This window comes from Pseudopipra pipra, chromosome 4 (genome assembly GCF_036250125.1).
Source record: "Pseudopipra pipra isolate bDixPip1 chromosome 4, bDixPip1.hap1, whole genome shotgun sequence".
Lineage (NCBI taxonomy): Eukaryota > Metazoa > Chordata > Aves > Passeriformes > Pipridae > Pseudopipra > Pseudopipra pipra.
Genome location: NC_087552.1, coordinates 35,782,898 through 35,810,789, shown reverse-complemented (window position 1 = coordinate 35,810,789; position 27,892 = coordinate 35,782,898). Strand labels below are relative to the sequence as shown.

The window sequence follows — 27,892 nt, the reverse complement described above, 5'->3', positions numbered from 1 at the left end:
ACAAATAATGCTTCTTCCTTAAAGAGATGAAGAGTAAGATACTATATCCTACATGGGTTTTATCACAGCTTTGTATTAAAAAGCATATGAAAAGTATAATTCATACATCAAACCAAACCACATTTATTTCATCAGTCACAAGTGCAAATATAGCAACAAGTCAGTTCAGCAAATTACAACACATAGAGAAGAATGTAATGTAAATGCTAAGTACACTGACAGACCAACTTCAAAAGAGCAGCAAAAACCAGTTTATTCAAATAAAAACTTCTGTTCTTTTTACCTGTAGTCTAAAATAACAACATAAATCTAGATCAGGAATGTCTCTGCTAACTCATGTTTAACCAGATATTCTGTTATAAGCAGTTCACATTATCCAGTGTGCAAAAGACCTGTTCAAGCTTCCTAGTAATAGATGTTTTGGTTTTAAGCAACTTTTATTCAATATTTAAATAATGCAGTGATTATACTAGTTAATATCTCCTGCTATTTCATATTACAAATTTAAGAATATATATTAAAAAAAACTAAGACCAACTTCAGTGTACCTGTACAATTCTACCTGGATCCAAAATGGGTAACATTATAGATAAAATTGATTTTTTTTTTTTTAGTCAAAAAAAAAAAAAAAGGAAAAAGATAGACACAAGTCATCTTGGAGTTTTTTTCCATCATCTTTAAATCTGTAGTTAAAATATATGCAGTACTTATGTATAAAATAGAAAACATTCCCATTAGAAAGATACTGCAGTTTAATTAGCTGTTTTCCTCTACAGCTTAGCCAAGGAACAAGATTTATGCTAAACAACCAATGACTATTTTGCTTTACAGAAAAGCAAAAGTTGATTTTTACATTGGAAATTTAGTTAGCCTTCTTCTTTGTTATGAATTGTTTCTTCTTCTCTTTTTCTTGATAGGCAATGAATTGAGAGTCTGTACCAAAGATTCTGTCCCACCACGTGAAGGTTGAAGCATAGTTGCCAATAAAGTTCATGTGATGGAAATCATGAAAACGGGCCCCAGCGTAGAAAGGCACCAAATGAAGAGGGTTCAGCGGAACATCATAACCACTACAGGGGGGAGAAAAAAAGAAAAGCAGCTATGGTAAGGATTTTCCCAAGACATAAACTACAAAATATAGACACTAACTTGTAATTTTTATAAAATAAAAACGGGTTTTTTGGTATTCTAAGGCCCTGAGGTAATCACTGTGATATTGGCTCAGTATGAAAAAAACATTCCTCCAACCCTAGCCAAATGATTCTGTAAACTATCACACAATGGCTTTGGCACTTGCTTTTCAGCTCAATTTACTAGGCAATACAAAAAATTTAAGCAATTAACCTAAAAAAATCACAGTGGCTGACTTCCCGCCGGCTTAGCAGTTTTAACTGAGTGACACCGAGAAGGAGGAACAAAAAGTAACACTATCTTTTAGTGACAAGCTATGGACATCAGCTCAGCAGCTCATCAGAGAGCACCTCAAATCAACTACAGTTATGCCTACTCTTATTTTCATCTTACTGCAAGTTCTTCAAATATTTAAAATTCAAATATACAGCTAAAGTAAGATTAAAAGCAGAACAGTTTAGAAGGATTTCAACTCTTTTGCTTAGCAGTACTGGAAAGCAACCTACTACCACCTAGTGGGGAGAGCACAAGGTATTTGTCATTTTAGTTCATTGTCCACAGGAGGTGTTTGTAACAATTACCAGAGGAAATTAATGTTTCACATCTCCTGCTTTATGTCTCAACGTATACTTTGATAATTCTACAAGCAATATATAACTAAACAAGCAATGCTTTATATGATGTGTGTACTAGTAGTTCGTGTTCCACTAAAACACTTGACACTCAATTTGCAATAAGACACTATATGCTTCATAATATATTTACAAATACAAGGTCAAGTGTTAATACTAGCATTTCAAAAATGAACTCTTAGTGACCCCTTCCTTTTGAACATAGGAAGCTCATTCATTTGTAGATGAACTAAACTAAGCCTAGTGGGATTTACCCTAGCATTCTGGAGCCAAATTTGAAGTAAGTCAGTTTTACTACAGAGACATGTCCTTTTTATCTACAATAAATAAATAAACAGAAGAAATTTATGCATTTATTTTAAAGAGAATCAGTGGTCATATAGCATAAAATTTCTCTTGCCCAAGAGAATAGCCTGACAAAATATTAAACAGAAAGAACTCTTGGCTGGAATATCACTTTATGTAATTGATTTTTGGTGTTCTAATGTGCATAAGATCACTTGAGATAGACATCATAACGAGGCACCTAGCTTCTCAAACCCTCCTTGAGATGCTCTAGCTGATAGTCCACACCCTTTTAATCAGTAAAACCTGCTGTTAACGCTACCTCAAAACAGAAAACAGTGATTACTGTTCAGGTTGTGTCATTCTTTGTAAGACACATAAAGGCATTTCAGTGCAAAATAAACAGTACATCTCAGTGAAAGAGACAGGTAAGTTTGAGACGGACTCAGGGACAAGAGAAAAAGCAATCCTTAAGAAGCAATGAGCATTTCACCTGTGTACATCAATGGTTTCCATCAAGCGACATATCACCCATGCCCACAGAAGAACCACATGGTTACAGAAAACAATAATTCCAATAAAAAAGCCAGCTCCAAGGATAAGTGTTTCCAGAGGATGAGCATATTCCGCTTGCATTCCAAACGGAGACTAGAAAGAGAGAACATACAGAAACAGTCACCATTTTCAACTCTATATACCCCCAAATCAGAATCACCATTTTTTGACACTCTCCCCTTCCCACTACTGCACAAGACTACAATAGGACACATGGAATGATGTTGTGGGCAAAGAAAATGGTATGACTGAGCAAAGGCCGTAACACATGTACTCAGCTCTTCATAGGGAAAACAGTATTCCAAGGTCAGAAGGATTATCATTCCATTAGTAATTCCAAACACTTCACTACTAGTTGAAAAGTTGAAAACTTTTATTTAGGCTTACCATTACCCCAGGTCAAAGCGTTATTTCAGGAATATTAAAGTGTTTGGCAAGCTGCTATCAGTTTTGCTATACATCCAGTCTTGGAAGCAGAAGAAAGAAGGAAGCCAAAATATTCTCAGAAGCAGGACTCATTTAGAAATTTATTATAAAAATTAAAAATCCCTCACCTTTGATCATTTTTTTAAAATAAATTCATATCACTCAAATGTTATTTTGAGATTGATACAAAACATTTTCTCTCCTTTATATATATATGTATATACATACACACACCAGTCATTCCTACATTTGATTTAACAAAAACAGACACTCCACAGAATTTTCAAAAGTAGAACACAGAGAACAATTTAAAAAAAATTAACCTAATGCTGAAGGTTATAAATAAAATAATCAGAAAAAAAATTAAGTCCACTTTGTCTTAAGGAATATTTTAAAATCATCCCTTTTTACTGTCAAGAAAAGTTTTTAGTGAAACAGACATTAGACAGATCACTTCTGTGAGAACTGCTAACCTCTCTCAAGAATAATGGCCAAAGCTGCTCCAGCTAGAGACTTGAGGGGCTGCCAAGAGCAAGAGGAATAGAGCAGCTGCTGCAGCAGATGTCTGTACATATGCATGCATCCATCAATACCAAGCTCCTCTATTACTGGCAGCATGTATAAACCATCCCTGACCCAGCAGCTTGCAGTTTACTTTGGCACAGTATAGGTTATACACTGAAACACAGCAGTGCACAAACGCAGTAGCACTGACCCCTGTGATCCAGAGGCAGTGCCATCTAAACAAACACAGGATATTAACTGTAAGGTGCAGGTACTGCTGACCCTACCTGTCTCACAACAGTGTCTCCTCCAGCCAAGCGTGGCTCATTACCTGGTGCTCAATGCCAGCTCCAACACCACTAAATTGCAGAACCACCCAAAATCTCTGTGCTACACTGTGCTCTTGATGCAGTATTGCACCAAGGGCTATATTGCTCCGGAGGCCCACACCCGAAGTATAATCCTTCCCTGAATCACACGTATGACACACACGCCCAGGTTGTGCAAGAGCTGCCTGTCTAATCATGTGTTGGGGATTCATATGCTCTAGATAACAGCACAGGTGGTAGGGAACTGACAAACCACCAAACCCAGAAACTTACTACTTTCCTTCTCCTGACAATGAGACCCACACATACACTTTTAAAAGGCTTCTTCACCTTGCTCAACAGATATGATCAAACTTCAGCAAGAATGAGATCTTTCATTCCCATGAAATGAAATAAAATTACTGGAAATGTTTTCAGAAACAAAATGGATGACTGTTCTTGACAAAGTCAAGAAAAGACATATATCCAGCTGTCAGAGGGATGCAAATTTCTTAGGTCTTTCAAATAACATGTTTAAATAGGTTGCATGAAACATACACCATAAACTATTATTAAAGAAAAAAAAATCAAAGAATACATACAACAAATTCATGGTGAACCTTATGGATATACTTGTAAATTCTCTTGTGATGCAGCAATCTATGCAGGAAATAGTGCCAGGCATCCTCAATCACTGCACATCCAAAACACTGGGCAACCAGAACATACCTTTAAAAAACAGAAAAGCTATTATTTATAGAATACTCTAGCAGATGCACAATCCTGGAAAAGAAAATCCTATTTTATATGCTAATAACGGTCCAAAATGATTTTACCTTTTACTGACTGAACAAGAGTGCACTGACACTACTTTAACATGCTAAAAATACCAATTATGAGGTAAAAAGGCTATTGTGCTTATCAACTCACCTGTTGATACACTGAAGTGAGTTAGTGCACAGTGTAACGAGCTGTCATTTCAATGTTAGACATGCAGTCTATAGTCTAAACACAGACTGTGTGAGACCTTGATGTAAAAATACAGAGCTGCATCAGCTCTCTAAACCAGGGAACAAATGGCTTTCCAAGAAAGATGACCTTCTGTGGTAAAGAACCAATATCAAGGTGCAGAGTGGGGGAGTAGGGGGCACTAATAGGTAATTCAGTTTTATTTAAAAGTGTATCAGTTTAGCGCAAGAAAAGAAGACTGTGAAGCAGGTGGTACATTCTCTCCTCTGAGGAACATCCTACTGCTATGATATAAAATAAGTGAAGGAAAAAAACACCTAGAAGGAATAAAAAAAATTGGATAAATAAAACCCCCAGAAGTCCAACATTTAAACCACACCACCATGAATCTTGCTTCACTTCCATAAACTCCTCCTAATTCCCCTTCTTCTGAGGATTAGAACAATTTGGGGCCATTTAAAAAAAAAATCTAGAAAACTCTAATTATCTCTTATAGCAGTTAATCATCAACAGAAGCTTGACTAACACACAGTTTACGTTGCCAATAAATTATTGTGTATTAGACATTAATTGTAATATTCTGCCTCCAACTGTATGTAACTCAGGACTACCATATCAGAAAAATCTACGTACCATCTAGGCATCTCTTCCCACTCATATGGGATGTTAAAATACTCTGTGAAGTAATAGGTACCACAAATCAGGGGAAGCTGAATGAAGAAGTGATTGAAGATGAGTGTTTTGAAACACTTCCACTGTTTTTCCCAAGTTTCTGGTTTATCCTAAAAAGAAGCAAAAGGAATCACTTGTGTTACATGTTTCTATTACACATAACTGAAGTGCTGCAAAAAATTCCCTTGGAGTCAGTTTCATTTCACCTTGGAAGACAGACAGTACCTCTTCCAACGATGCAAATTAAGTTGGGCAACACAAATGACAAAGGACTGGATTCAGTTTCATCAAAACCTCTCATTTTTCTAAGCTAGTGTTTTAATATAAGTTGTTTTTACCAGTCACCCCAAACTATTTGTGTTATTTCTTTGTTTACAGTTAGCAGGAACACTTCATACTCAACAGTTTAACACAATCCAAGTTTGCTTTTCTTCTTCACACCACAGAATGCATTTCCATTGCTAAAATAATACAAAGAGAAGCTGAAGAATAAATAAATGGTCTTGAAAACATCCAGTTTTTGCAGGAGACATTTTACTAACCCCTGTAATAATTTCAGAAGTTGGTGTTATTAATTTCCAATTCAGATTACAATGAACTGGGGGAAAACCTTTAGATACTCATACACACTGTTATTTTACTCTGTTATTTTCAGGATGACCAAGTGACAGATAAAATGGGGCCATATACATTGCAAACTAGGATATTGCACTTATATGCTCTACTTGATGTGTTCAAAGACAAATCAGGAAGTGTATAGTTCACAACTTTTTCTTACCTGCTGAATTTTATACTTTTGCATGTACGGTATAAACTGAAAGACAAATCCAGGTACACAGAGCAAAAAGTATGAAACTTCATGAACTAGAAGTGATCCCCAAGTTGCAATCTGGAACTTCGTGTAGTTATCCAGCATGTAATTCCAGGCATTTTTAAATGGTTGCTGCAGGGGATTGTCAGGCAAGAAAGAGTCTATATATTCCACTGCCAGATAAGCAGAGTTCAAGATATTAACACTGTCGTTCATTGCCATCCTTCAAGCATAAAACATCACAATTACAGCTCTTCTACAGTTGTAAGTAACCTGCAATTTAGATAAAAAATTACCAGCAGTTAATCTTCAGAGAAAAAAACACTACCTGTCATAGCTGTTCCATAGTTCTAAAGTAAAAACTGGGAAGTGAGGGGAAATATAGATTCTCTTTCTATGGAATAGTCTGAAAGTACAAGGCTTTCGGTTGGTTTGAGAGACAATCGGCTCAAGTTTTGACGTTATGTCAAGGGAGCAAAAGGATAAAGAAGTATTAATTATTAGCCAAATTTATTTCAATGTTTTTGTGGGATAATTGTATTCTATACTAAAAGAGCAGATAAAGGTTCACATGAGATTTAATAGATGAATTAACTGTGATCTCTTGATTATCCAGTCCCATTCTTCTCATAGCTGTGAGACAAAATCCATGCAAATTACATTAACACTCAAACTGGCTTGAGGCAATTCACCTTTCTCTAAGTAATGGACTTTTCATCACAGCTCCCAAAAGCATAGAGGCCGCATTCCTGCAGGTGCCCTGAACTTGTGCCATTTTCACAGACTAGGCTGCTTGTTAGTTTGGGTTGGAAGGGACCTTTAAAAGTTATTTGTAGCCCAACCCTCTTGGGATGGGCAGGGACATTTTTCACCAGATCAGGTTGCTTAAAGCCCCATCCAGCCTGGCATTCAAACACTTCCAGGAATGGGGCATCCACAACTTCTTTTGGCAACTTGTTCTAGTGCCTCAGCACTCTCACTGTGAAAAATGTCATCCTTATGCTCAACTTAAACCTAATCATTTTTAGTTTAAAATCGTTGCCCTGTGCCCTGTTGCTACAACCCTTGGCAAAAAGCTCCCTTTGTGTACCAAAAGGCTACACTACAGTGTCCCTGGAGCCTCCTCAACCCCAACTCTCTCAGCCTCTCCCCATAGGTGATGTCTCCTCTGACCATTTTCGGGGCCCTCCCGTGGACCACCTCTAACAGGTCCATCTTCCAGTCTCAAACACCCTTGCAACTCACAGGACATGGGTCAGTTCCCAGTTGTCAGGCTTAGCCTGGGTCCAGCATAAATCAGAGAATCAATTAGGCTGGAAAAGACCTCTGAGATCATCGAGTCCAACCTATGATCAAACACTTCCTTATCAACTAGACCACGGCACTGAGTGCCGCATCCGGTCTTTCCTTAAACAGCCCCAGGGACGGTGACTCCACCACCTCCCTGGGCAGCCCATTCCAATGTCTAATCACCCCAACATACCAAGTAACGTACTAAGCCAGCATCCAGCAACATTATTAATTTTTTTGTTTCTCAGCAACAGCATCACGATGCTGCCATGTCTTACAACCAGCAGAAGCATTCCAGCAGACGCCAAGGCAGCTCGCAACCCGAGCTCCTGAGCCGGCGGCAACCACGGCAATGTACTCCCTCCCCGCGACCCCCGCACAAGCCCCCTGCCAGCCGAGGGTCCGGCGGCCAGGCCGCACCGGGACCAGGCTCGTCCGCCCCGCCGCGCCCTGCGAGGGAGCGCACAGACGCGGGCACACGCCTCCCACGCGCGGAGCGCCGAGGGGAGACGCTCGCCCGGCGGCACCCGCGTTCAGCCGGGGGCGACCCCAGCAGGAGCTGCGCAGCCCGCCTGGCACCCCCCCCCCGGTCCCCCTGGGCCGAGCAGAGCCGCGCCCGCCGCCCTCGCCCCTCACCTGGTGACGGTGACGCGGCTGCGGCAGCACCGGCGGCAGCACCGGCGGCGGCAGCGCCCAGAGAGCAATAACACCCGCCGGGCCCGCCCGCTGCCCGGCCGCGCCCGCCCATTGGCCGGGCGGCACCGCTCGGCGCGTCGCCCATTGGTCGGCTGGGGGCGGCGGCGCAGGGTCAGGCGGGCGGGGGGCGGGGCCATAGCTGCGGCTCCCGCGCCGCGATTGGCTGGAGGGGTGGAGTGAGGATAGTGAGACCGCGGCGCGCGGCCAATGGGGCGGGGGCAGGCGGGTGACGCACACGACGCGATGGGGCGGTCCCGCCGGTGGCGGAAGCGGCCCTGAGGTGGAGCCGCGGGACTGGGGGAGGCGGTGGTGGGGACCCGCTGCCCACGAGCTCCAGGCGCTGCGCTTAAAGCGCTCGCCTGCAGGAGCGGCGCGGGTGCGGCCGGACGCATTGTCATCCCTCCAGGTTCGTGCGCCCGCTTCCTGCTCCAGCGCTGATGAGAACACTGAGGTACCTAGGCGACGGTGTCGTCATGGTAGCAACGGCCCCGAGCGCCCCATTCCCCGAGGTTGTGTCATTCGGGTAAAATCCTACAATTCAAACATGAGGTTTCCAGTCCAATCCCGTACCGCAGCCAGCACAGCACAAGGCAGTCACACACCTCGCTGAAGCGCCTTCGTGCCTCTCAGCCCTTTCACCCGTGTCACAGCTCAAACGCTTTCACGGGGACTGGGCGGTGGCCGGACAACCAAAGCTTTCAGAAACAGGCCTGCACCAAACCAATGATGTTGACATGACTGCTTCCTAAACCCTTTTTTTTTTGCATTCAAATCTTTAGAACACTAGCCCCCCCCTCCTACCCCCATTTTTTTTTCCCCTCTGATGTCAGGACTTGTATCGAGAAACACAAGTTTTAAGCGACCTGTTGGCATTAGGAAACAATGTACAAACTTTTATTTGAAGAAAATGTCCCAAATATGACAGTAACTTTGGTCATGTTAAAAGGAGGCCATCCAAGAACAAATAAAAATGAGCTGCTTTACAAGCGTGGCCACATACAGTATATTCAGATACTGGCTAATAGAAGCTGAGGTTACACGCATAAATAGGCCTTAGTACCATGCAAGTTCAATGCAATTGCATACATTCACTATAAATTTTCAGTTATTCTCATGCCAAATCACCTTTTGGATAAAAAGGTAAAAAAGAAGTAACATCTAAATGTGACCAAAATTGAACAGGAAAAAGATTAAGTACAGACAACATTTTTATTAGAAAGATCTTGAAATTACACCTGTTCAGGAAGTGTTATACCATCTCTGATCTCCTTCAGTGGGAATTAGTAGTGTTAAGCATTGTTACATATCAAAAAATACAGCTCTGTTTTACAACATAGTACTGACATATTCAAAGTACTGTGCCAAATTATAAATAGTAAAATCAGGTTCTGAAGAGTTTCAATGGAGAGCAACAAACATATGCACATAGTATAGTTAGGTAACAAAAGTTTTATAAAAGGAAACAAATTTCCCCCATGCCAGCTTGAATTACTGAGGTGGGATTTAATACCTACTATGAAGACTGACAGTTCATTTCCTTAAATATATTTATTAGTCTCTGGAAAAAATAAGACAAAAATTTACTTTCACCAGAATACACACCGTTCTTCACTGACAATCCGTTTCTCAGTCATGACTGACATAAGTCGGTCCTTATGAAAGGTGGCTTTTTTTTTTTGAAGATCTTGCAATTAAAAAAATGGTCCACTAGACTTCAAAAATTCAATCAGCTTCTGCTCAGCTGCAGAATAATCCTACGCATTGCTTCTACCTAGAGTAATCTTCATCATCTGTCATCTGTAATTGTAGACAGTCACATCTTCCACTGTGACTCAAGGTGCAGCTACAAGTAGAGAAGTGCTTAGATACTCAGTCACTTCAAATACACTTGCTGAAGACTGCTCCTAGTGCATAATCAAGTTGAAAATCCCATTACTGATCATAATGGTTTGTCAATAACTGTAACACCTAGAGTGGGGTGAAAAAGGTATAAATCTTTAGATAGTATTTTTTTAAATCATGAAAATATATATACATATGTACCTATAATTTTAATATAATATGTTGCAATTAGCATTTAGCTGTACACCAGCATCAATGTACATATTTCCCCCTAATATATCTCTGACACAAAGCTGTCTGAATCAGTGCAAAATTCTGAAAGTTTCTGTGACTTGAAAAAACTTGCCATTAATCAAGTTTAATTTATTTTTGTCATCAGTGAGATATATCCTTAACATTCACTTAGATAACTCAGTTGAGAAATTGCAATTATTGAAGGAAAAGATTCCTGAAACAGCTCATTTTGTAAATACTAAATCCAAAAGAACTTCTGAATTGGACCCCTAGATTGAGACAAATTTCTTGTTAAAAGAACTGATCATAACAGAATCATCTTTCTGTCTCACCACCTTTGTGCTAAATCCCTTGAGTACAGTTTAATACCTTTTTTTTTCTTGCAGTGGATAATTGTTTGAAGTCACCATTCAAAATATGACTTCAAAAGATTCTTCCTATCCATTTTAGTATCTTAGGTTTTACCTTAGACAAGACTCTGTTTGGATGCTTTGTTGAATTTCTTGTCCTAGCTGTTATACTGTAAAAAGTCTATTAAAAAATATCTATATGCATTACCTGCATAGCTCCTTCCTGTACTCATACAGGATGACACAACTGTCCATTTATCAGTTGTTGGATTATAATACTCCACTGTTGATAAATTACAGGAACCATCATCTCCTCCAACTACATACAACAGACCATTTACAGCACAAACACCTAAAAAAGGACAGGAAACCAGTATGAAAAATAGCAATGGACTTCTTCACCCCCCAAAAAGCACAGGTTTTATTCTGCCACATCATGAAAGCAGCAGAAATCCAGGAACACTGACATCCAGTGCCATTCACACCAAATGACATTAGCAAAATTTTAAAGTCATTGTTGCACATACCTGCATTCCTTCTGCACATGTTCATGTCTGCAACCTGCTTCCACGTACTGGCAATGGGGTCAAACACTTCAACACTTTTTCTTACCAAAGGACCATCATGACCACCTACTGCGTACAATAAATTGTTTAACACGCCGACACCTGCAAACATATGAAAATACACAGAATTAACCAGAGAATAGTTTGAATGATACAAAAGAGAAACAACAAATATTATGTCCACTAACATAGATCCATCATTAAGTCAATGCTAGAAACTCTTTCAGAAAACATTTGGGTCAGGATGCATTAAAGCAAAGAGACAGTAACTATAGCAGGACACTGATAAATATAATATAGCAGGACACTGATAAAGTGCCTTGCATGCCCATCTACCATATTGCACCATACAAAGACCAGAGCTGTTCTGCAACGGAAGGTTTAGAAAATTTTGGACGAAAAATGATGTGCAGGAAAATGAGGATTGTTGAAATTTAGGACTAATTAGAAGTGACAGTAAATGAGACAGTGTGCTCAGCCAGCATAACGGAAATCTGACAAGATGATAAAGTGTAAGTGAATTTTTAGAAAGTAAAAACTGTGCAGTACAGAGGATAAAAGCTGAATGGATAGACATTATACAACAGGGATGTTTCCACTGAAGTGTTGGAATAGCTTGTAAACATATATACAAAACAGAAGGAAACAGTTAAGAGTGAATACCTTCTCTGGGATTTGAAGGAGAATACCAAGCATCTTTGAAACAAACTTCAGTTATCAAAATATCCAAAAGGATATCAAAGCATGTCCTTTAATCCTAAGGTCTCCTTTACTTTACAACAGAAGTTCATAAATCTGTGGGCTTGGAACGAAGGAGTGAATAAAGCTACTTCTATCTACTTGCTAATTGGGCTGCGCATACTGAAAAGATGGTAATGGGGGAAGCAGAAAGAAAGGCCTGTTTATTTATTCCTCATTTTATAATGCATTATTAGAACCCCAAAATAATAAATTTAAGAAATGTAGAGGGGTTTTGGATTAAAACTTTTGTGTGATGGACCATAAAGACAACCAAAAAGCAGCACTATGGAAATATATTGGAAAATCTAATATATGTCACATTGGAGATTATGAAACTCAAAGCTGAGATACAGATTTGCAAATACAGTTCATAAAGGATTCCATGGAAAGGGCACAGCTTAAAAATCTTTTTTAAAGGGAAATAACAAATATGAATGCACAAGATCAGTTAAGTCCTTGGGAGGAAAAAAAATACTCATTTTAAAAAAATAAAAGAGAACCCTGAGACCTTAATAACCAGCTGAAGTATCTTTGAAAACATATCACTAATATTGTATATAACAGCCATTCCTATATGGGGAGAGAAACAACTCCTGCTGAAATGCCTAAATTTTCTTATCAAAAAGATTGATTTTAATAATTAAAGGAAGAGAGAAAGGAAACATGGAAGTTAACTGGTAATGTAAATCTGAAAAATAGCTTTTTGATAGGACACTTTTATAAATCATTCTATCTAATACTTTATCAGTGATACTCACTACTAACATTTCCCCGTATCCTTTCCAGTTCATTTAATTCCTCTTTTATTGCTATTATTTCCAGCTGTCATGTCACAGTATAGTATGACAACTTTTCTTTCTCCCACTCTGATCACACATTATTAGATAGGATAATACAACAATCAGCTTTTGTAGAATCAAACATTACAGAGCTAGAAGGAGGGCTACAATTTTCAGTTTAAATATGTGATGTGATATAAATCCCCCCACCCATGCTTTTGGTGTAGTTACCAACCTTCCTATTCAGTGTGTAGAGTATTCCCTCTGCCACATTGCCTTTTTTTTTCATAGTTCCTTATTTTTAATAATGTCCTCCACTCCTCCTTGGTGCTTCATTTTCCCTTAATCCCACACCCAGTTTCCAGGTCCTACCTTATTTCTTGCTTCCGTCTGTATCCTCTTGTTGCCGTCTTCTGAGTTCTCCTTTCTTTGTTACATTTCTTTCCTGCCCATTTTTCAGGACCCTGTCTTATATCTCTCAGCCCTCCCAAATGGCCTATATCTGGATCTGAAGTTCCTCATCCCAATATGTTGCTGGAAACAGATCTGTCCCCATATTGATCAACTGAGAAGCAGTTGGTACTAAAGAAGAGTAACTGAGGGTTAACCTCTGAAAAGTTGCTTTTGAATGAAGCTGAAGCAGTAGGAACAGAAGAGATGAGCTTAAGTTCCTTGAGATGACCAGAGATGCAAAACTTGAACACAGGAACAAAATTCTTTTTAGTTAGTACCCATAACACCATCAGCACTGATCACCAGTTGAGACAGTTCTGGTGGGTTTGGATATTTGGCCTTTACAGCCAAGCCCAATCAACAGTCACGATTTTCACATTACCACCCACTCCTCTGCCACACAAAAATATAATTTTCCATATATTTAACAGAGTGGCACAGAAGAATGTTCATTACTTTACTCCGTTATATGAATCTGAAATAACTGACTATATTTACTTTTCCTTTCCATTTTTATTTTTTTTTTAATCAGGGGACAAGGTAAAAGGCAGAAGAGAGCTGAGTAAGCAAACACAGTCCTGAACTCAGGGACAAGGAAAGAGAGGAGAGGGACAGAAAGATCCCAGTAGTCAGTGTATCTAAAGAACTAAAAATTTCAGAGTTGTAGAAGAAATTCAACATTAAAAAAAAATTCTGAAAATATCTACTGTATAAATAGGCTACAAGCACAATAACAGTTTGCAAAAACAGAGTATCAAAAAACAAACCCCAAATGCTGAAACAAAATGTGAGTGCGGGCAGACTGCAAAATGAAGCTTTGTCACAACACACCAACACTCTTTGTCTTTATAAGGATACTTGTAATTTGCCCATTTTATAAAACTATTTTCCTCAAAAATTGCCAATATTACACAGGAGTATTTAACAATACCCTTACTGCAACTCTGTCCAGTTTTAAATCTAGATTTACTTCCAAGATGCACAGACGGAGTCACTAGAAGTTTCACCAGACAACTATGTTTTCTTGAGGTACAATATATCATGTTTCCTTCATTAACATCATAGTTTTAGTTTAGAAACACAATCAAAACATGACTTCTAGTAATAAGAGAGATCAACTTGCTGATTTTGTAAGGCTTTAATGGAAGTAACACAAACGATCTTAATTTTAGTAATGAATTTAATACTTTGGTAGATTTCTTTTGAAATTATTTAAACTTAATTTAGACATTATACAGATAAAAACTGTTCAGAGTTAACAAAGAATAATGGAAGGCAAGATGAAAAGTTGGGATAACTACTAATCATCTACTGAGCATACTAGAAGTCCATCCAGATTTATTTGTAGCAATAGCTCTTCCAATTATGAAGCACATTAATGCAATCACCAGTAGATACTTGAAGGGTGTTGCTAAAAACCGCCTTTGAGTACTTGGCAAAAAAAATGATTTAAACTACTAAAAAAATTAATGTAGAAAATATCATGGAATTTGACTTGAAAAAGTCCTTGGGAACGCATCTAGAGAAATAAAATAACTTCTGCGAGTTGAAAAAACCTGAAATACCAAAAGACAAATAGAGGACAGTGAACAGTAAATGAGATTCAAGTCCATAATATAAATAGATAATGAAAATGCTAAAGTCAATTTGGAGCTGTGGAAGCATCATTTCATTAAACAAAAGTGTAATACCACAGGCACTTTTGATGTCTTTAAAGAGAAATATACATACCCAGAATCACAAGAAGTAAAAAAAAATCCATAAAAAATAAAGAAGGGATTTTTAAGATTTTACAGAAATAAATGGATATACTTAGGCTAAACAATAAGGAAGGATAACATGTAGTAGGCTGTACATGTACAGAGGATGTAAACACCAGGTGATGAGAACTACTGAAGGTGAAATAAAGGGTACGTAAGTGGAAGTAATAGGATGGAATCAGTAATACAAACTTAAGAATGAACAAGGACAAAATTTCCTGAAGTGAATCAGAATGCAGAACAAGTCCTCCAAAGAGGTGGGAACCTAGTCACAGTTCACATGTAAAGTCAACCTGAAAAATCAGCCCTACACTGGCAAAGAGGTATCTTTGAAGAAAAGACATTTTTTCATCCTAGAAGTATAGATTTTGATACTTCAGTATTTAGGCGACAGTGATTGTTACAATCCATGAGTATTAGTCTGTATGTTAAAAAACATCAGAAGTCATGGAAAGAGGAGGAATATGAAAGTATGAAAAAGCAAAGAGAAATATTTACTATTAACAGACTGAATCTTACTCTGTAGGACAGTTTTGTTTTTATAACCTGCTTTATATCAGCCATTTAGGACTAGCACATTCCATTAGATTCACAAAAGCTTACCTTTTATATTCTTAGATACATTTTAAACCCACAGATTTTCAGTTTTGCAAGGATAGTTGATCCTTGTCCACTCACCTGCTCCGCTCCGTCTAGTGCTCATTTCTGCAACATAGCTCCACTCATTCGTATTAGCATCATAGCATTCTACTGAACTAAGGCACTGACGTGATGCTCCATCGTAGCCACCGACAGCATACAGTTTACCTAAGAAGGTAAACACAAAGTGACAAATTTCTAATGCACACAGACTGTTTTGGTACAGAGGCAGAGAAGAAGTCCTCGTTCTCTGAGTCAGATACTAATCAGTATTTGTCAGTCAGTTACTGAGTTTCTACTCTGTAAACAGTTTAAGTTAGCACACCATAGTTCTTGTCATTTTTAGGATGTAAAAGGCAGTCAGTATCTAACAAGAACAATGCAAGTCAAAAGATTTTAAACTGCGTCGCTGAAATACAAACGTAAGGTTTTTAGTTAAGCATTGTTCAAAAGCAAGCTAATTCAAGTATGTTTAATACTGGCATCTCACAAATAGGCTTCCTAGAAATATCAAAAATTCAGATAAAAATTACTTGTACAGTCTGCATTTTCAGATTTGACACAGCAGTGGTTCCTATGCAGTTAAAACACAGACACCTAAAACTTTTAAGAGCCAGCCCAGGCCTGCATGTGCAAGTGACATCCAGGCTGACTGGAAAGTCAGCAGTTTTTCTGGCACTGTCCTTGGGATCATCCCCAGCATGCAGCCAGCAAAGTCAGCCACAGACAGATAACAGAGCTGACAATACAACAGTGCTACATCACTAAAGACCAATTGATAAGGTCATCACTTCAGCTCTCTGACCTTGCTGACATACATAACTGAGAGTACACATGCTTAGAGAGCTTTTCCTCAGTTAGTGTCAGGCACTGTTGAAGCTCTGAAAAAAAATTTAAAACTATTATGCTAAAAACTGGTCAAGCCCAAGTGGAGCGATTACATATTGTTCATTACCATTTGAATGAACAAATTACAAGGTTGAGCAAAAACATAAATCCGAAGCATGTTTTCAATAGTAAGAAAAAGTAGTAGAGTAAATGATTGCATTTCCCCACCTGTTCTTTTTAATATAATTTGTCAACTTACCTCCAACAACACCTACGCCAACACTACTTCTTCTTGTGTTCATTGGAGCTACATGAAACCACTCGTTAGTCTTTAAGTTGTAAACTTCGACTGATGATAAACCTACAAACACAATAGAACATTATTTTCTCTATAAATCTAGGTGCAACATACTGTCTAGCTTTCAGAAAAGTCTTCATATCTGAAAATTCAAATTATTTCATTTTAAGGACTGTTAGTCACTGTACAAAAAGCACAAATGATGTCCTTTAGATAGCCAGTTACAGTCAACATATTCTTGGTGTTTGAAAATGGACAAATTACTAAAAGCTTTTATTGAACTGTGAAAAATTCTTCCCTGATTTTTTTCCTTTCTTTTTAATTAAGTCACAAGGTTTATCCCACATATGCTTCTACAACAGTCACTAAGCAAAAGGATCACCTCTGGACAAATGGTTTAATGCATCTAGGAAGAGAATGAACAGTGTATGTCTAAAGCCTTCCTACAGGTCAGAAAAAGTTGTTTATAATCCTATTTACACTACATGAAAAAGCAGAAATAACTGCTCACATCTTCTAGAAGTTAAGGATTCTGACTACAGAAGGAATACTGAATGGGAACCTGTCAAAAATTCACTAGTCATTAAATCTGAACTCTTAGATGGGAGCAAACAGTCCACTGTTCTGGTAGAGGGATGTGACCACTAAAGTGCATTCCACATCACAAGACACCAGGCTACCCTCATGCTTCGTTTCATCACAGCTACCAGGAAAGAGACCTTCAAATTCGATACAATTATGTTAAGAGTAGTCAAAACTATTCAGAAGTGTATAAGGCAAATATACCTGTACTCCCATCAAATCCTCCCACAGCATAAAGAAGGCCATTTAATACAGCTGCTCCCAGTGTGCTTCTCCTGTCTTGCATGTTAGCAACACTTGTCCACTGGTCCTTCACTGGATCATAGGAATCCACTGTACGAACTCTCAAAGAACCATTGAAACCACCAACTGCATAAACCATGCCTCCCATGTACACCATTCCTAGAGCAGGGAAGCGGGGAGGAAAGATGAGTGTTTTAGTCTCTTTGTCAATTAATTTTATTGCATACTGTCCTGAGTTTGCAGATACTTGACACAATTTACAGTACTCAATACACTTGTCCTGCTTTTGACAGACTCCTAGAGCCACACTTCATTCAGATTAAGCACTAGATATTCTGACACTTTTTGTTACTAATAGCTCACACTTCTGAATACCATATTTGCTGAAATTCTTCTTGCTCAGATAGCTCAGCTGCTTTAAGATCACATTTTCATGTTTTTAATAGCAGTCAATCGCTTCTTCACATTCTTGATTTCATTTAGTAATAGTAGGGTATTTTAATAGTAAAATTAGTCATTATTACAATGTATTAATATTTAAATTTATTTATCCCTTGTGTCTAATGAAGGCAATAAAGCAGTTTATTCTACAGATTACAAACTGAAGCACAAACTAAGCACAATTTATCAAACTTGCATTGTTCCAGATTAGCAAGTAATTCAAATGTTGAAGTCAAGGCTTAGCCCTTCTTAGAAAAATATCTTTGGTACTGTTCCAAAGAGCATACAATGCTTTATACCAATGCCTAAATTCTGAAGCATTACCAACCACAACAAAAAAATAGGCATTGCTAACCTGCTCTACATCTTCTGGAAGGCAATTCAGCCACCTGATGCCAGCGTTCTTCTTTAAAATCATAGCATTCAACACTTCGAATTGCCTTTGGTGCCTGTCCTCCAACTACCATCATCAACTAAAAGGGAGATAATAATAATTGTTAATTATCTGCATATATGAGAGCACCTGAAAGATCAAAACAGTGTTAAAAAAATAAAGCATGCCTCTGTACAAGAAATAATTAGAGGATGGTTTTCCTAAATTAGAAATTTGAGTCTTGAGAACCAGGCAACACTAATTGTTTGGAGTTTTTTTTTAAACAAATGTAATTCATAATGATTGTTTTCAGGTGCAATTCATGAAGTAGAAAAGCAATTTGAATCTAAGGAAACCTCCCACAAACAAGGCAGATCCTTCTGTATCTTCACATCCTACTCTGACTTCAGGTATAAGAATTCAATTTCTGTGATGTGTAATGGAACTGTGACCATCCATCTGCTGAACAGAATCTCCTATTCCATTATTGCAGTTGTCACAACAGTACTATGAGAAAACTTCTTTACTTCACTGGAAAGAAGATAATCTCTAATGTTTGTTTTGTTTTCCCCTAAAATGAATGAAAGGCAACATTTAGCTAAAAATTGAAAAAGATGTCTCAACTCAGAAGCTTCAGTCAGTCTTTGTTTTGTTTCAGTTTTGTTTTTTTTTTTAAACAGGCCTATTTCCCCATAATTGTATATTTCTCAAATGCTGAAGCACTTATTAAAAAAATGTTTTCTGGGAGGGGACGTAGTGGTGGTGCTGTGTGTAGGTTGGAGACTAAAACACCTATATCATAAGTAGCATGGAGTGTAAAGCTAATTACTTTTTATATTTTTGTGGTGAGCAATTCCGGTACAAAATTTTTACTGTAATACCCCAAGACACAGTCATGCTCTTATGAAATCTTTTAAAATGGAGTTTGAAATAGTAAGTACATGGAAAAGTAAGAGTCTTACTTTTGGGAGGCTAGCAGGTGTTCTCAATTTTGTTCGAGTGCTTTTCATCAATGCTCGCTGCTCAGTTGGTAGCAAGTGATACTTCATAGCTTCAATGAGGTAATCTTTACAAGCACTGCTGTTCTTAACCAATATTTCTTCTTCAACTCTCTGTTTATTAATAGAAGTTTAACAAGGTCTGAGCATGTTAAGGAAGTAAAACACAAATCACAATCTGAAGTGTACTAAAGCACAAATGCAGATTAATCTAATTGTTTAGATTATCACTTAACCAGTTAGACACAAATTTATGTGTTGGCAATATGCAATCCCCAAAAAGAAAAAATAAATTAGGAGATGTTAATTCTCAATTAGTAAGTGGAAGAAACAGTATTAGGCAAGGTACAGCACTTTTCTTACAATCCAGGCACATTTCTTGAATTTTCAAATACAGAGAGTACAGAATATTTTAAATAGTGGAGAATAATTTAACAAACTAGTAAGCCACCCCACAACAGTAAAAAACACAACAAAAGCAAAGGGCAAAAAACCTCCAAAACTCATCCAAAACAACCCACACAAAGTTGAGATTTGTATCACAAAAATAGAATTTCTAAAATAAACACCTACCAACATACTACTAACCAATGGTAATATTGAACTCATTTTCAATCTTAAATATTTGATCTGACACCAAAGTATCAAAAATGAGCTTACAAAATTGGAAAAAATGTATTTTATCTGAACCAGGTGAAGGAATGTTTCCTTTGTAATTAATTCCCAATCAACTTAAACAATAGATATGATTCTGAAGTTGAAAATTCACTTACGAAAACAAATCTTTTATACAAGATTGTGTTACAAATGAAAAGTAACCTGATCTCAGCAAATTGCATTGTTGAAATCATTAGTGTGATATGACATGTAGTCAGCCAAAAAGATAAACTACTTATATAAGCCATCCTCTAAGTGGCAATCCCTCACCTGGCTCAGTATGTGCATGTGCACGTGCACATGCATATGTGGTAGTGGCTGTCTGTTCAGTTTTACTGTCAGTAACAAACTACATTACACTGCTGTTTAAATTTAAAATTATCCACCTGGCATTAAAACAATGAACAGAAATTTTCATGTGCAGAATAATTAGTATTCCTTTTTGCTTACCTGAACTAAATATTCCCGAGAAAGCAAAGGCAGCCGAACGTGCTCCATCAGACGTGCCATCAACTCCTGCCTTACATCTTTGTCATGGTTTACCCAGGCTATCACTGCTTCAAATACCTTCCAGAAAACAAACAAATGCAAATCCCTTTACTTACAAGTTTATAAGTATGAAACATCAGTGTGCCTCCAAAAACAGTTTTGCTTATACTAAAATTTGTAACATAAGAAAAGTTGGAGCAGTTACAGCTCCCATTATTTCCATATTTATCAACTAAAAAATTAAAAAGGTGCATTAGTTAGTCCCTTTTTATATTGCTCCTCTACTGGTGTTTCAAGGATAGCTGTGTTACGTCGACAAAATGCACACAGTAACTTCACTGACACTGAAAATCCAGTAAAATTAGGTAAACAAACAACACAGCAGCACCAATATTACATTACTTTTCTTCCTTTCTTGGAGAACTGGCCTGCCATATCACCATTCAAATGACTTGTCATCACTGCGTCTTAGTGGGAGAAGTTATCCCAAGCCTAGTTTTAATTCCATTGCATAGTAGCACATCATACAGTAGAACATTAAAACCTTAATCATACTCCACAAAAGCAGCATCACATGGATCAAAGTGACAGAACTGCACCTTCAAGGTATTACAGGAATAACTGCTAGTTGCAGTTTAAGCAGATAGTTCTTAGATTCAAAGTTTCAAAAAGGTTTTAACATGAAACACTACCTAGCCATACAAATCAGTATTCAAACATGGTTTTGAACACAATTTAGCCTCATTTGAACAGAGGTGTTGGTACAACCACATACTCCGTGGAAAAAAGAAAATCAACGTATCTCGAATAGATCATAACTGAATAAAAAAGCTCAAAATTAATACCTGAAAACCATTAGAGGTTTGCAGGGATGACCTGGGTTTGCTGAAGACCACAGTGTTTCAAAAACGTCTTTAAAAGATTGAGATCTAGCTAATACACATCAAACTCAAGTTAGGTAATACCAAGCTGCCTAGTCATCTCCTTTGCAACCTACATTTGTTCAGTCAGGCTAAACAGCTCACATATATATACAGAGTTTTAATACCTCTGTGGGACTTCTGATGTTAAAGTTAGTAAATGGCAACTGTTGCTCTGCCAACTTTGAGTTATTTATCCCTTGGTAAATCAAACTCCTGTGTATGTGACTCAGCATGTGTTCTGTTTGTTCTGCATGAAGATGAGAAGGAATTTCCGTTTAATGTAGTTTGTTTATTGGGTTTTTTTCAAAGAACAAAGAGTTATATGAGTTAATACAGTTTGAGGATTTGTAAGAGTTGAGACTGATTTTCAACACCAGAGTGATAACAATTTTGGAAAAATTTGTTTAAACTTGAGCACAATACATGCCTAATTTCACTAAGGAAACAAAGAACACATCCAAAGAAGTGTACAAGAGCAATATGAGTAAGCTTGCTCTCTCACCCAAAAGGATAAAAAGAATAATGGGATACAGATGGTCTTACCTTCTCCTCTGAGGCAATTGTGAGTTTGTCACTGGATATAAGACTGCACACCTGCTCTACACCAAGATTGAGGTATTCTTCACTAAGTACAACATCGGAAAAGTGCTGTTCTGTTTGGAGAAAAAGAAATATGCTAACGTACACTGTGACATATATCCCAAAACAAGCATTAATGCAGCAAGGGAAAACAGAGGAAAAGGATTCAATATGCATGCTATTTTGTCATAGCTAGAAGCAATACCTTAACTTAAAACCTTTTCTATTTAAAGCTTTGTCTCACAAACAGTTTTCATATTTAAAGATTTTTTAAAATAACTGAAATATTAAAACACATTATACTAAAAGTAGGAATTGTAGCAATTTTCAGCATTGCTTCATCTCAGTACTTGAATCTCATTTTGCTAACTTTGTACACGCAAATACAGCAAAAAAGATTCCAGATAAAGAACATGCTCTGTGTATTAAACCTATAGTTCCACATTGATTCATTAGAATAAACAGTTTGACAGCAGTGTGAAATAACAAGTCTGGATCCTCTGCATCTTTCAGAACTTCTCCTAGGTCATAAAATACTGCATACCCCAATCTCTACAACATGTAGAAGGTCTGCAATTTTTCCTCAGGGTTGTTTTTTTTTTTAAAGTCTCAACCTAAAGTAAACAAAACTGACAAAATTTAATATTTTCAGTTGTAGAACCAAATAATTTCTTTTAACACAGAACATATCTTTATCAGGTTGTTGTTCAATTATTCAGTTGCCCCCTCCCTTCCTTAAAATTGCTTTTTAAGCCATTCAGTTGCTCTAAAAAGTAGTTCCATTCAGTTAGATTATTTTCTCCCCTTCTGCTATTCTTAATAGAAGTCAGAAGGGACAGCTATTACTGGGAATTTAAGAATTCACTCAAAATTAGAATAAGTAAAAAGAGGCCATCAAACATATTCAAACTAAAGCACATTTTATAACCTTTTCTCTCACTCTACTAGTGCTACTATGGTTAAGACTCCATACTTGAGAAATAGTTTTAAGCTGTCAAAAAAAAAAATTAAAGAATGCTGAATGTTTCCAGCTCAAGAAATCCCATTTTTTAGTTCAACTTTTGCAGGGTACAACAGCTTTTTTGCACTGTACTAAAATCTAGATAGCATAAAAAGATAAATATAACTCAGTATAATTCTCGCCCTTTATCTACTTCAGCATGCTGTTCCTTGAAATAGGCAGCACAAATTCCTTCAGACAGAAGTCCAAGAATTTATATGAATTTATATGAAAAGTATGATAATGAAACCTCCTCCCACAAAGGTCTCACTATAACCATGAAAGATTAGAGATTGCTAGCCAGAAAGATGGTATTTTGCCTTAATCACATTTTACTAAACAATGAGTTTACTTAGATAAAGACTAGTCTCCTTGAATCCTGTTAAATTTTTGACTTTATTATTTTCCCATAGTAATAATCCCACAGTAACACTGGGCAAAAAGCCATGCATATAAATTTAACACCCAGTTACTCAGTTTTCAATTTCAATCTATGCTGAACTCCCATAGTAATGCTAAAATGATAGGGAAAGTGGACTTGTCTATTCAAAATCATCCATTACTCTATTTCCTTTATAGTCTTCATCTCTAAAGTAGATGGACCTTGTGTTTTCAGTCCCTTATCCTACCAGCCCTTTCATTCATGCAACCATCATCACTACAAGTCCCTCTAATTCTGCAGCATTCTCTTATGATGGACAGGTAGTATTTTCTGCAGTACTTCAGGCAATGGGAGAGAAAGGACGAGGAGAAGTACTATTGATTTTTATAACACCCACTTTTCCACTCTTTACAAATCTTTTCAGATCTCCTTTTCAGACAAAAAATATGCAGTTTCTTAAGCTGAATTTTCTGAGGTATGCTTATTGAAATAAATATCTGACGGGTTTTGCTGTTTGCATATGGCAAGCAGAAATTGAGAAAAGCAATTTGCAAAAAAAGTTTTATCATAAACTCCAAATTTTAAGTGACAGTGACACAAACCACAGGCTTGACTGTACTGAGAAGGTGAGTTAGGAAGTAAGCAGAAAGGGGAAGCAACACACATTCAAATCTCAAACAAATCTGAGGTTCTGAAGTGTTGTTCATCTTCCCTTGACAAATCTGATCCAACAGTGGATCACATCTGACAGGATATACTTCATAAATTAAAAATACCCACTTGATTTTATAGACTCATATATAAAAGTTTTGCTTTTTAAAAGTTGTTTTAGATTTATGTCATGAACTAAACAGGAAGAGATTTAGCCTCTAAACCAGGAGAGTAAAAGCTGAGAATTTTCAAAGTAATACAATGACTGTGAGACTGTCTCCTCTAGAGAGAGAACCATAGAAGAAAATCCAAAAAAAGAGACAGTACTTGAACAAAAACTAAGACTGTTTTGCTGGATGTCAGCCTCTGTACTTAAAGTATATATATAAAACAATGCACACAGTCAAGAGAAGAAGGAAGAGTGAAAAAGGGAGAAATTAAACTACCCAGTCAGTAGCTACAGATTCTCAGCTGAATGAATTACAGAAAGAGAAATAGGAGATTCCTAAATATATTTTAGTCATCAAAAAAAAGAGATAAGATGAAATAACTTGAATCTTATGAATCAGATCCCTTGTCGTCAAGGAAACCATCGTAACTAATTGATAGATAACCTTTGGGCAGAAGCCAGTTGAAATTACAGCTAAATGGATTATTTCAAATAATTAAAAACTGAAAATGAACAAGGAAATGCAAAAACAACTAATTCTGCCAATGGCAATTTATGTAATGCTGTTCATATGTTGAAGACAGAAGGCTTTATTATATATAAAAATTATGCTTAAGAAAATCAAACTTTTTGCATACTTTTAACAATAAGGATATCAGCATCTTTGAAATAATATGATTCAGTACTAATATTTCAAAAAATCACACTTAGGTCCTCTTCCTAATAATGAGGAGAGAAAAATAGTATTGGATTTTTTTGCCTTCTGGGTTAGGATTTGTATGATCTCATATTATTGCTCACATCCTGAAAGCTTTGATAATCTGGAGGTATTAACATCAACCATGATGAAACTTATGACATGATTAAATATTTCATGCATCTGTCCCCTGTTAAATCTCAAATTAGCTTGTTTTTTATTTATTGCATTAGGTAACATACTTTTTTAAATGACCATCTCCTAGATGAAGCAAGGAGAGAACTATCCAGATGAAAGTTTCCATGAGAGAATAAAATGATTATTTTTTCCTAAATCAGAATTTTCCACGCAGTATGCAACTTTGACAAATTTGTACTGGAATCCTGCCCCCTTTCTTGCCTCTTTACTCAGACATTGAAGCCAGCTGGCTCCAAAGTCTGGCAGACTGGAAACAAGCTGGCTTAGGAGCTGCAGAGGCTTGGCTCCCAGATTCCCACTTCCTAAGCAAGTAGAATCCTACTTCTTTATTATCAAAACTAAAAATCTGTCTTTAAAAAAACCTTTCCATTTTAGGACATCTCTAAAATATCTGTTCCAATTGCATATGAAAACCAGATTTTCACATTTTCGCAACCAAGTCAGTTTCTATCTGAATAGCTGAAGATCTGTCCTTGTCTGCCCTGTACCAGCAGGATGGGACTTCAGTTTCAGGGACAAACTGAAAGGACTAAAAGGAAGCCCTTAACAACAGGAAAAGGGCTAGTAACAAAATGTTTGAAAGTACAGTAAACAATGCCAGCATGGAGAGCATAGAAAAATAATAGCAGATGTAAATGTACCACTTTTTGGTATTTTTTCATTATGAGTCTGGAGCTATGTATGATACATGCACATGCAGCAAAAACCACTTGACACCTCTTCTATCCAAAAGGCACATAATCTTGCTGGCCATAAACATATTGACATTAGCTTTGTGTTTTTCAATTACATAGGAAGGAAAGCTATATCTAAAATCTGCATAGGACATTTTATGCTATGAACATTTGTGGATTAATTCACAAATACTTTTTCACTTATTTGTATACCTGCAATCAGAAGAGATCTTCCCAAAGCCACACTAAATGAAAAAAAAATGGCCACAGCTTATCAGTGCCAGTCTGCAGCTGGAAAAAGGGAAAACCTCCTCATTCTCTAGATCTTTTCATGACAGTAATTGAACATGTATTCATGTGTGAAACAAAATACCATAACCAAACATATTGAGTTTCGTAAGTGTCTTTTGTCTGGTTTAGGCCAATTATTTCTATTTCACAAAACAAATGATGATTTTTTTATAAACTAACTGGAGTATCTGCAACTTTCTGATGTGATAATGCTACAAAACCACTGGAACATTACAGCACTTTCTGTTTCCAGTTCTTTCTGAACTGATAACCTCTTGTTTTAGACCAATGCATAGCTTGGGAGCTTGGAAAGGTCTAAGCCTTATGGTCACTTAAAAGAAAGATGAAAAACAGTTTCCAAGCAGATGAAACAAAAACATTAAGAAGAATTAGGTTTTTTTAAATCACTGCTTCACTTCACAATGTCACATTGTGATTTTTTTGGCTTGGGAAAAAAGGTCTTTGCTAATGGCCTAATTTAAGGCACTGGTCAAGCAGGAACCTGGTCAAGCAGACACAAGCTCTGCCAGCTGGAGAACGAGCAGAAGCTAAACACTGCAGAATCAAATTCTTTTAAAAAATATGATTTACTTGTCAAAAATAACTGGTTTTTAGAACACCATGAAACTCATAGAAGCCAAGGCAACAGCAGCATAGCAACAGACGTTGCTACTCAGAATAGAATCATAAGAAAGATTCTGACAACTACATCCTTTGAATCTCATGCATACGGATGTACACAAGAACAGTCTACAGAAGACATGCTTCCAAGTCTTGTCAGGGGTCAAAGTTTTAGTCTTAGAGCACCAGAATCAAGAAAACTGTTATCCCACAAACTTTTTTGCTTTGTTAAACACAAAGCAGCAATCCCTGCATTACAGCATATGATAAGATTTCCTAACAAAAGTATCTTCAATATCTCCTCAGCACAATTCTAAAAGCCAACAAGGCTAGCTGTGTCAAGCCTCAAAAGACACCTTTTCCACAGGTAATCCAATGTTTCCAAAGCTCTATGCAGTGAGGGAAATACATTATTATTCTTTGGTTATAAGTAAGAAATATGTCAGGATATAAGCACAGAGCAAGGGTCTTTTTAGTCCAAGATGGCATATCCCTCTTCATTAGAAGGCTTTACCAATTTATTTTCAGGTTGTACATAACATTACAACTATATAATGCACCACTTTCTCATGAAAATTTTTTATTTTGTGAACATCCTTTAAGACTATGTAAGACATATGCCAGGCTAAAACTGAGAGCAGATTAGCAATGCTCATGCCACATCCTCTTCATAGGAATCCTGAAACAAGAAGGATGAAAGGCCTCAGCTGTACGCAGTCAGTCCCTGAGTGTGCAAGGCGCAACAAGACCCAGAGCAGGATTACTCTCTGGACCATCATGAGAACAAGTAGCTTCTTAAAGTTTAATTGCAACAGAAGCTCTTTCCAAGTAACCTGTATCAATTGTCCACTGTTTTCAGATCTCTCCATAGGCATCACAGATGCATCTAAATGACTCTCCTAGAAATCTCGCACTCTGCTACAGAAGGACCAATCCCACCATAGGGTTATGAAGCTTCAATTTTAATGAAAGTTGAGTTTTTACTCCCACTGGAAGGAAGTTCCAGAGTTTCACTTTTCTAATAACTTCTGATCCATTGGCATCCATTTGTTTTTATGCTATCACTGTCTATTAGCAGAACTATCTCCCTGCCTCTTTTTTCTAAATATAAAATAGCAAGTGTAACAAAATAAAAACTGGGAGAAGTTAAAAATC

At 37.3% G+C, this 27,892-nt stretch overlaps 2 protein-coding genes and 1 long non-coding RNA gene across 6 annotated transcripts in view; 1 reads left to right on the top strand and 2 right to left on the bottom strand.

The window, feature by feature from the left end:
• Window positions 1–99: 99 nt before the first annotated feature.
• MSMO1 (methylsterol monooxygenase 1) lies at window positions 100–8,349 on the bottom strand. Its single transcript, XM_064652406.1, has 6 exons — window positions 8,220–8,349; window positions 6,261–6,566; window positions 5,444–5,592; window positions 4,444–4,570; window positions 2,542–2,696; window positions 100–1,070 (listed from the first exon to the last, which is right to left on the bottom strand). The coding sequence occupies exons 2-6, from the start codon at window positions 6,513–6,515 to the stop codon at window positions 863–865; spliced, it is 894 nt and encodes a 297-aa protein (XP_064508476.1). The 5' UTR covers window positions 6,516–6,566; window positions 8,220–8,349; the 3' UTR covers window positions 100–862.
• A 796-nt stretch (window positions 8,350–9,145) lies between these two features.
• Window positions 9,146–27,892, bottom strand: part of KLHL2 (kelch like family member 2) — a 58,418-nt gene continuing 39,671 nt past the window's right edge. For 3 of the 4 annotated variants that reach the window (XM_064652401.1, XM_064652404.1, XM_064652402.1), the window contains 10 exons: window positions 22,019–22,128; window positions 20,514–20,630; window positions 19,371–19,520; window positions 18,391–18,508; window positions 17,556–17,753; window positions 16,731–16,832; window positions 15,683–15,811; window positions 11,233–11,373; window positions 10,914–11,057; window positions 9,146–10,247 (listed from right to left, as the gene is read on the bottom strand). In XM_064652401.1, the coding sequence (XP_064508471.1) occupies window positions 10,219–10,247; window positions 10,914–11,057; window positions 11,233–11,373; window positions 15,683–15,811; window positions 16,731–16,832; window positions 17,556–17,753; window positions 18,391–18,508; window positions 19,371–19,520; window positions 20,514–20,630; window positions 22,019–22,128 (1,238 nt within the window). In that variant the 3' untranslated portion in view covers window positions 9,146–10,218. Of the gene's footprint in view, window positions 10,248–10,913; window positions 11,058–11,232; window positions 11,374–13,068; window positions 14,801–15,682; window positions 15,812–16,730; window positions 16,833–17,555; window positions 17,754–18,390; window positions 18,509–19,370; window positions 19,521–20,513; window positions 20,631–22,018; window positions 22,129–27,892 lie in introns of those variants that run through there. The other variant, XM_064652403.1, reaches the window with a different exon arrangement.
• On the top strand, window positions 16,828–19,523 carry LOC135413151 (uncharacterized). Its single transcript, XR_010430108.1, has 2 exons — window positions 16,828–17,218; window positions 18,722–19,523. It is a non-coding gene; the product is annotated as an uncharacterized LOC135413151 (long non-coding RNA).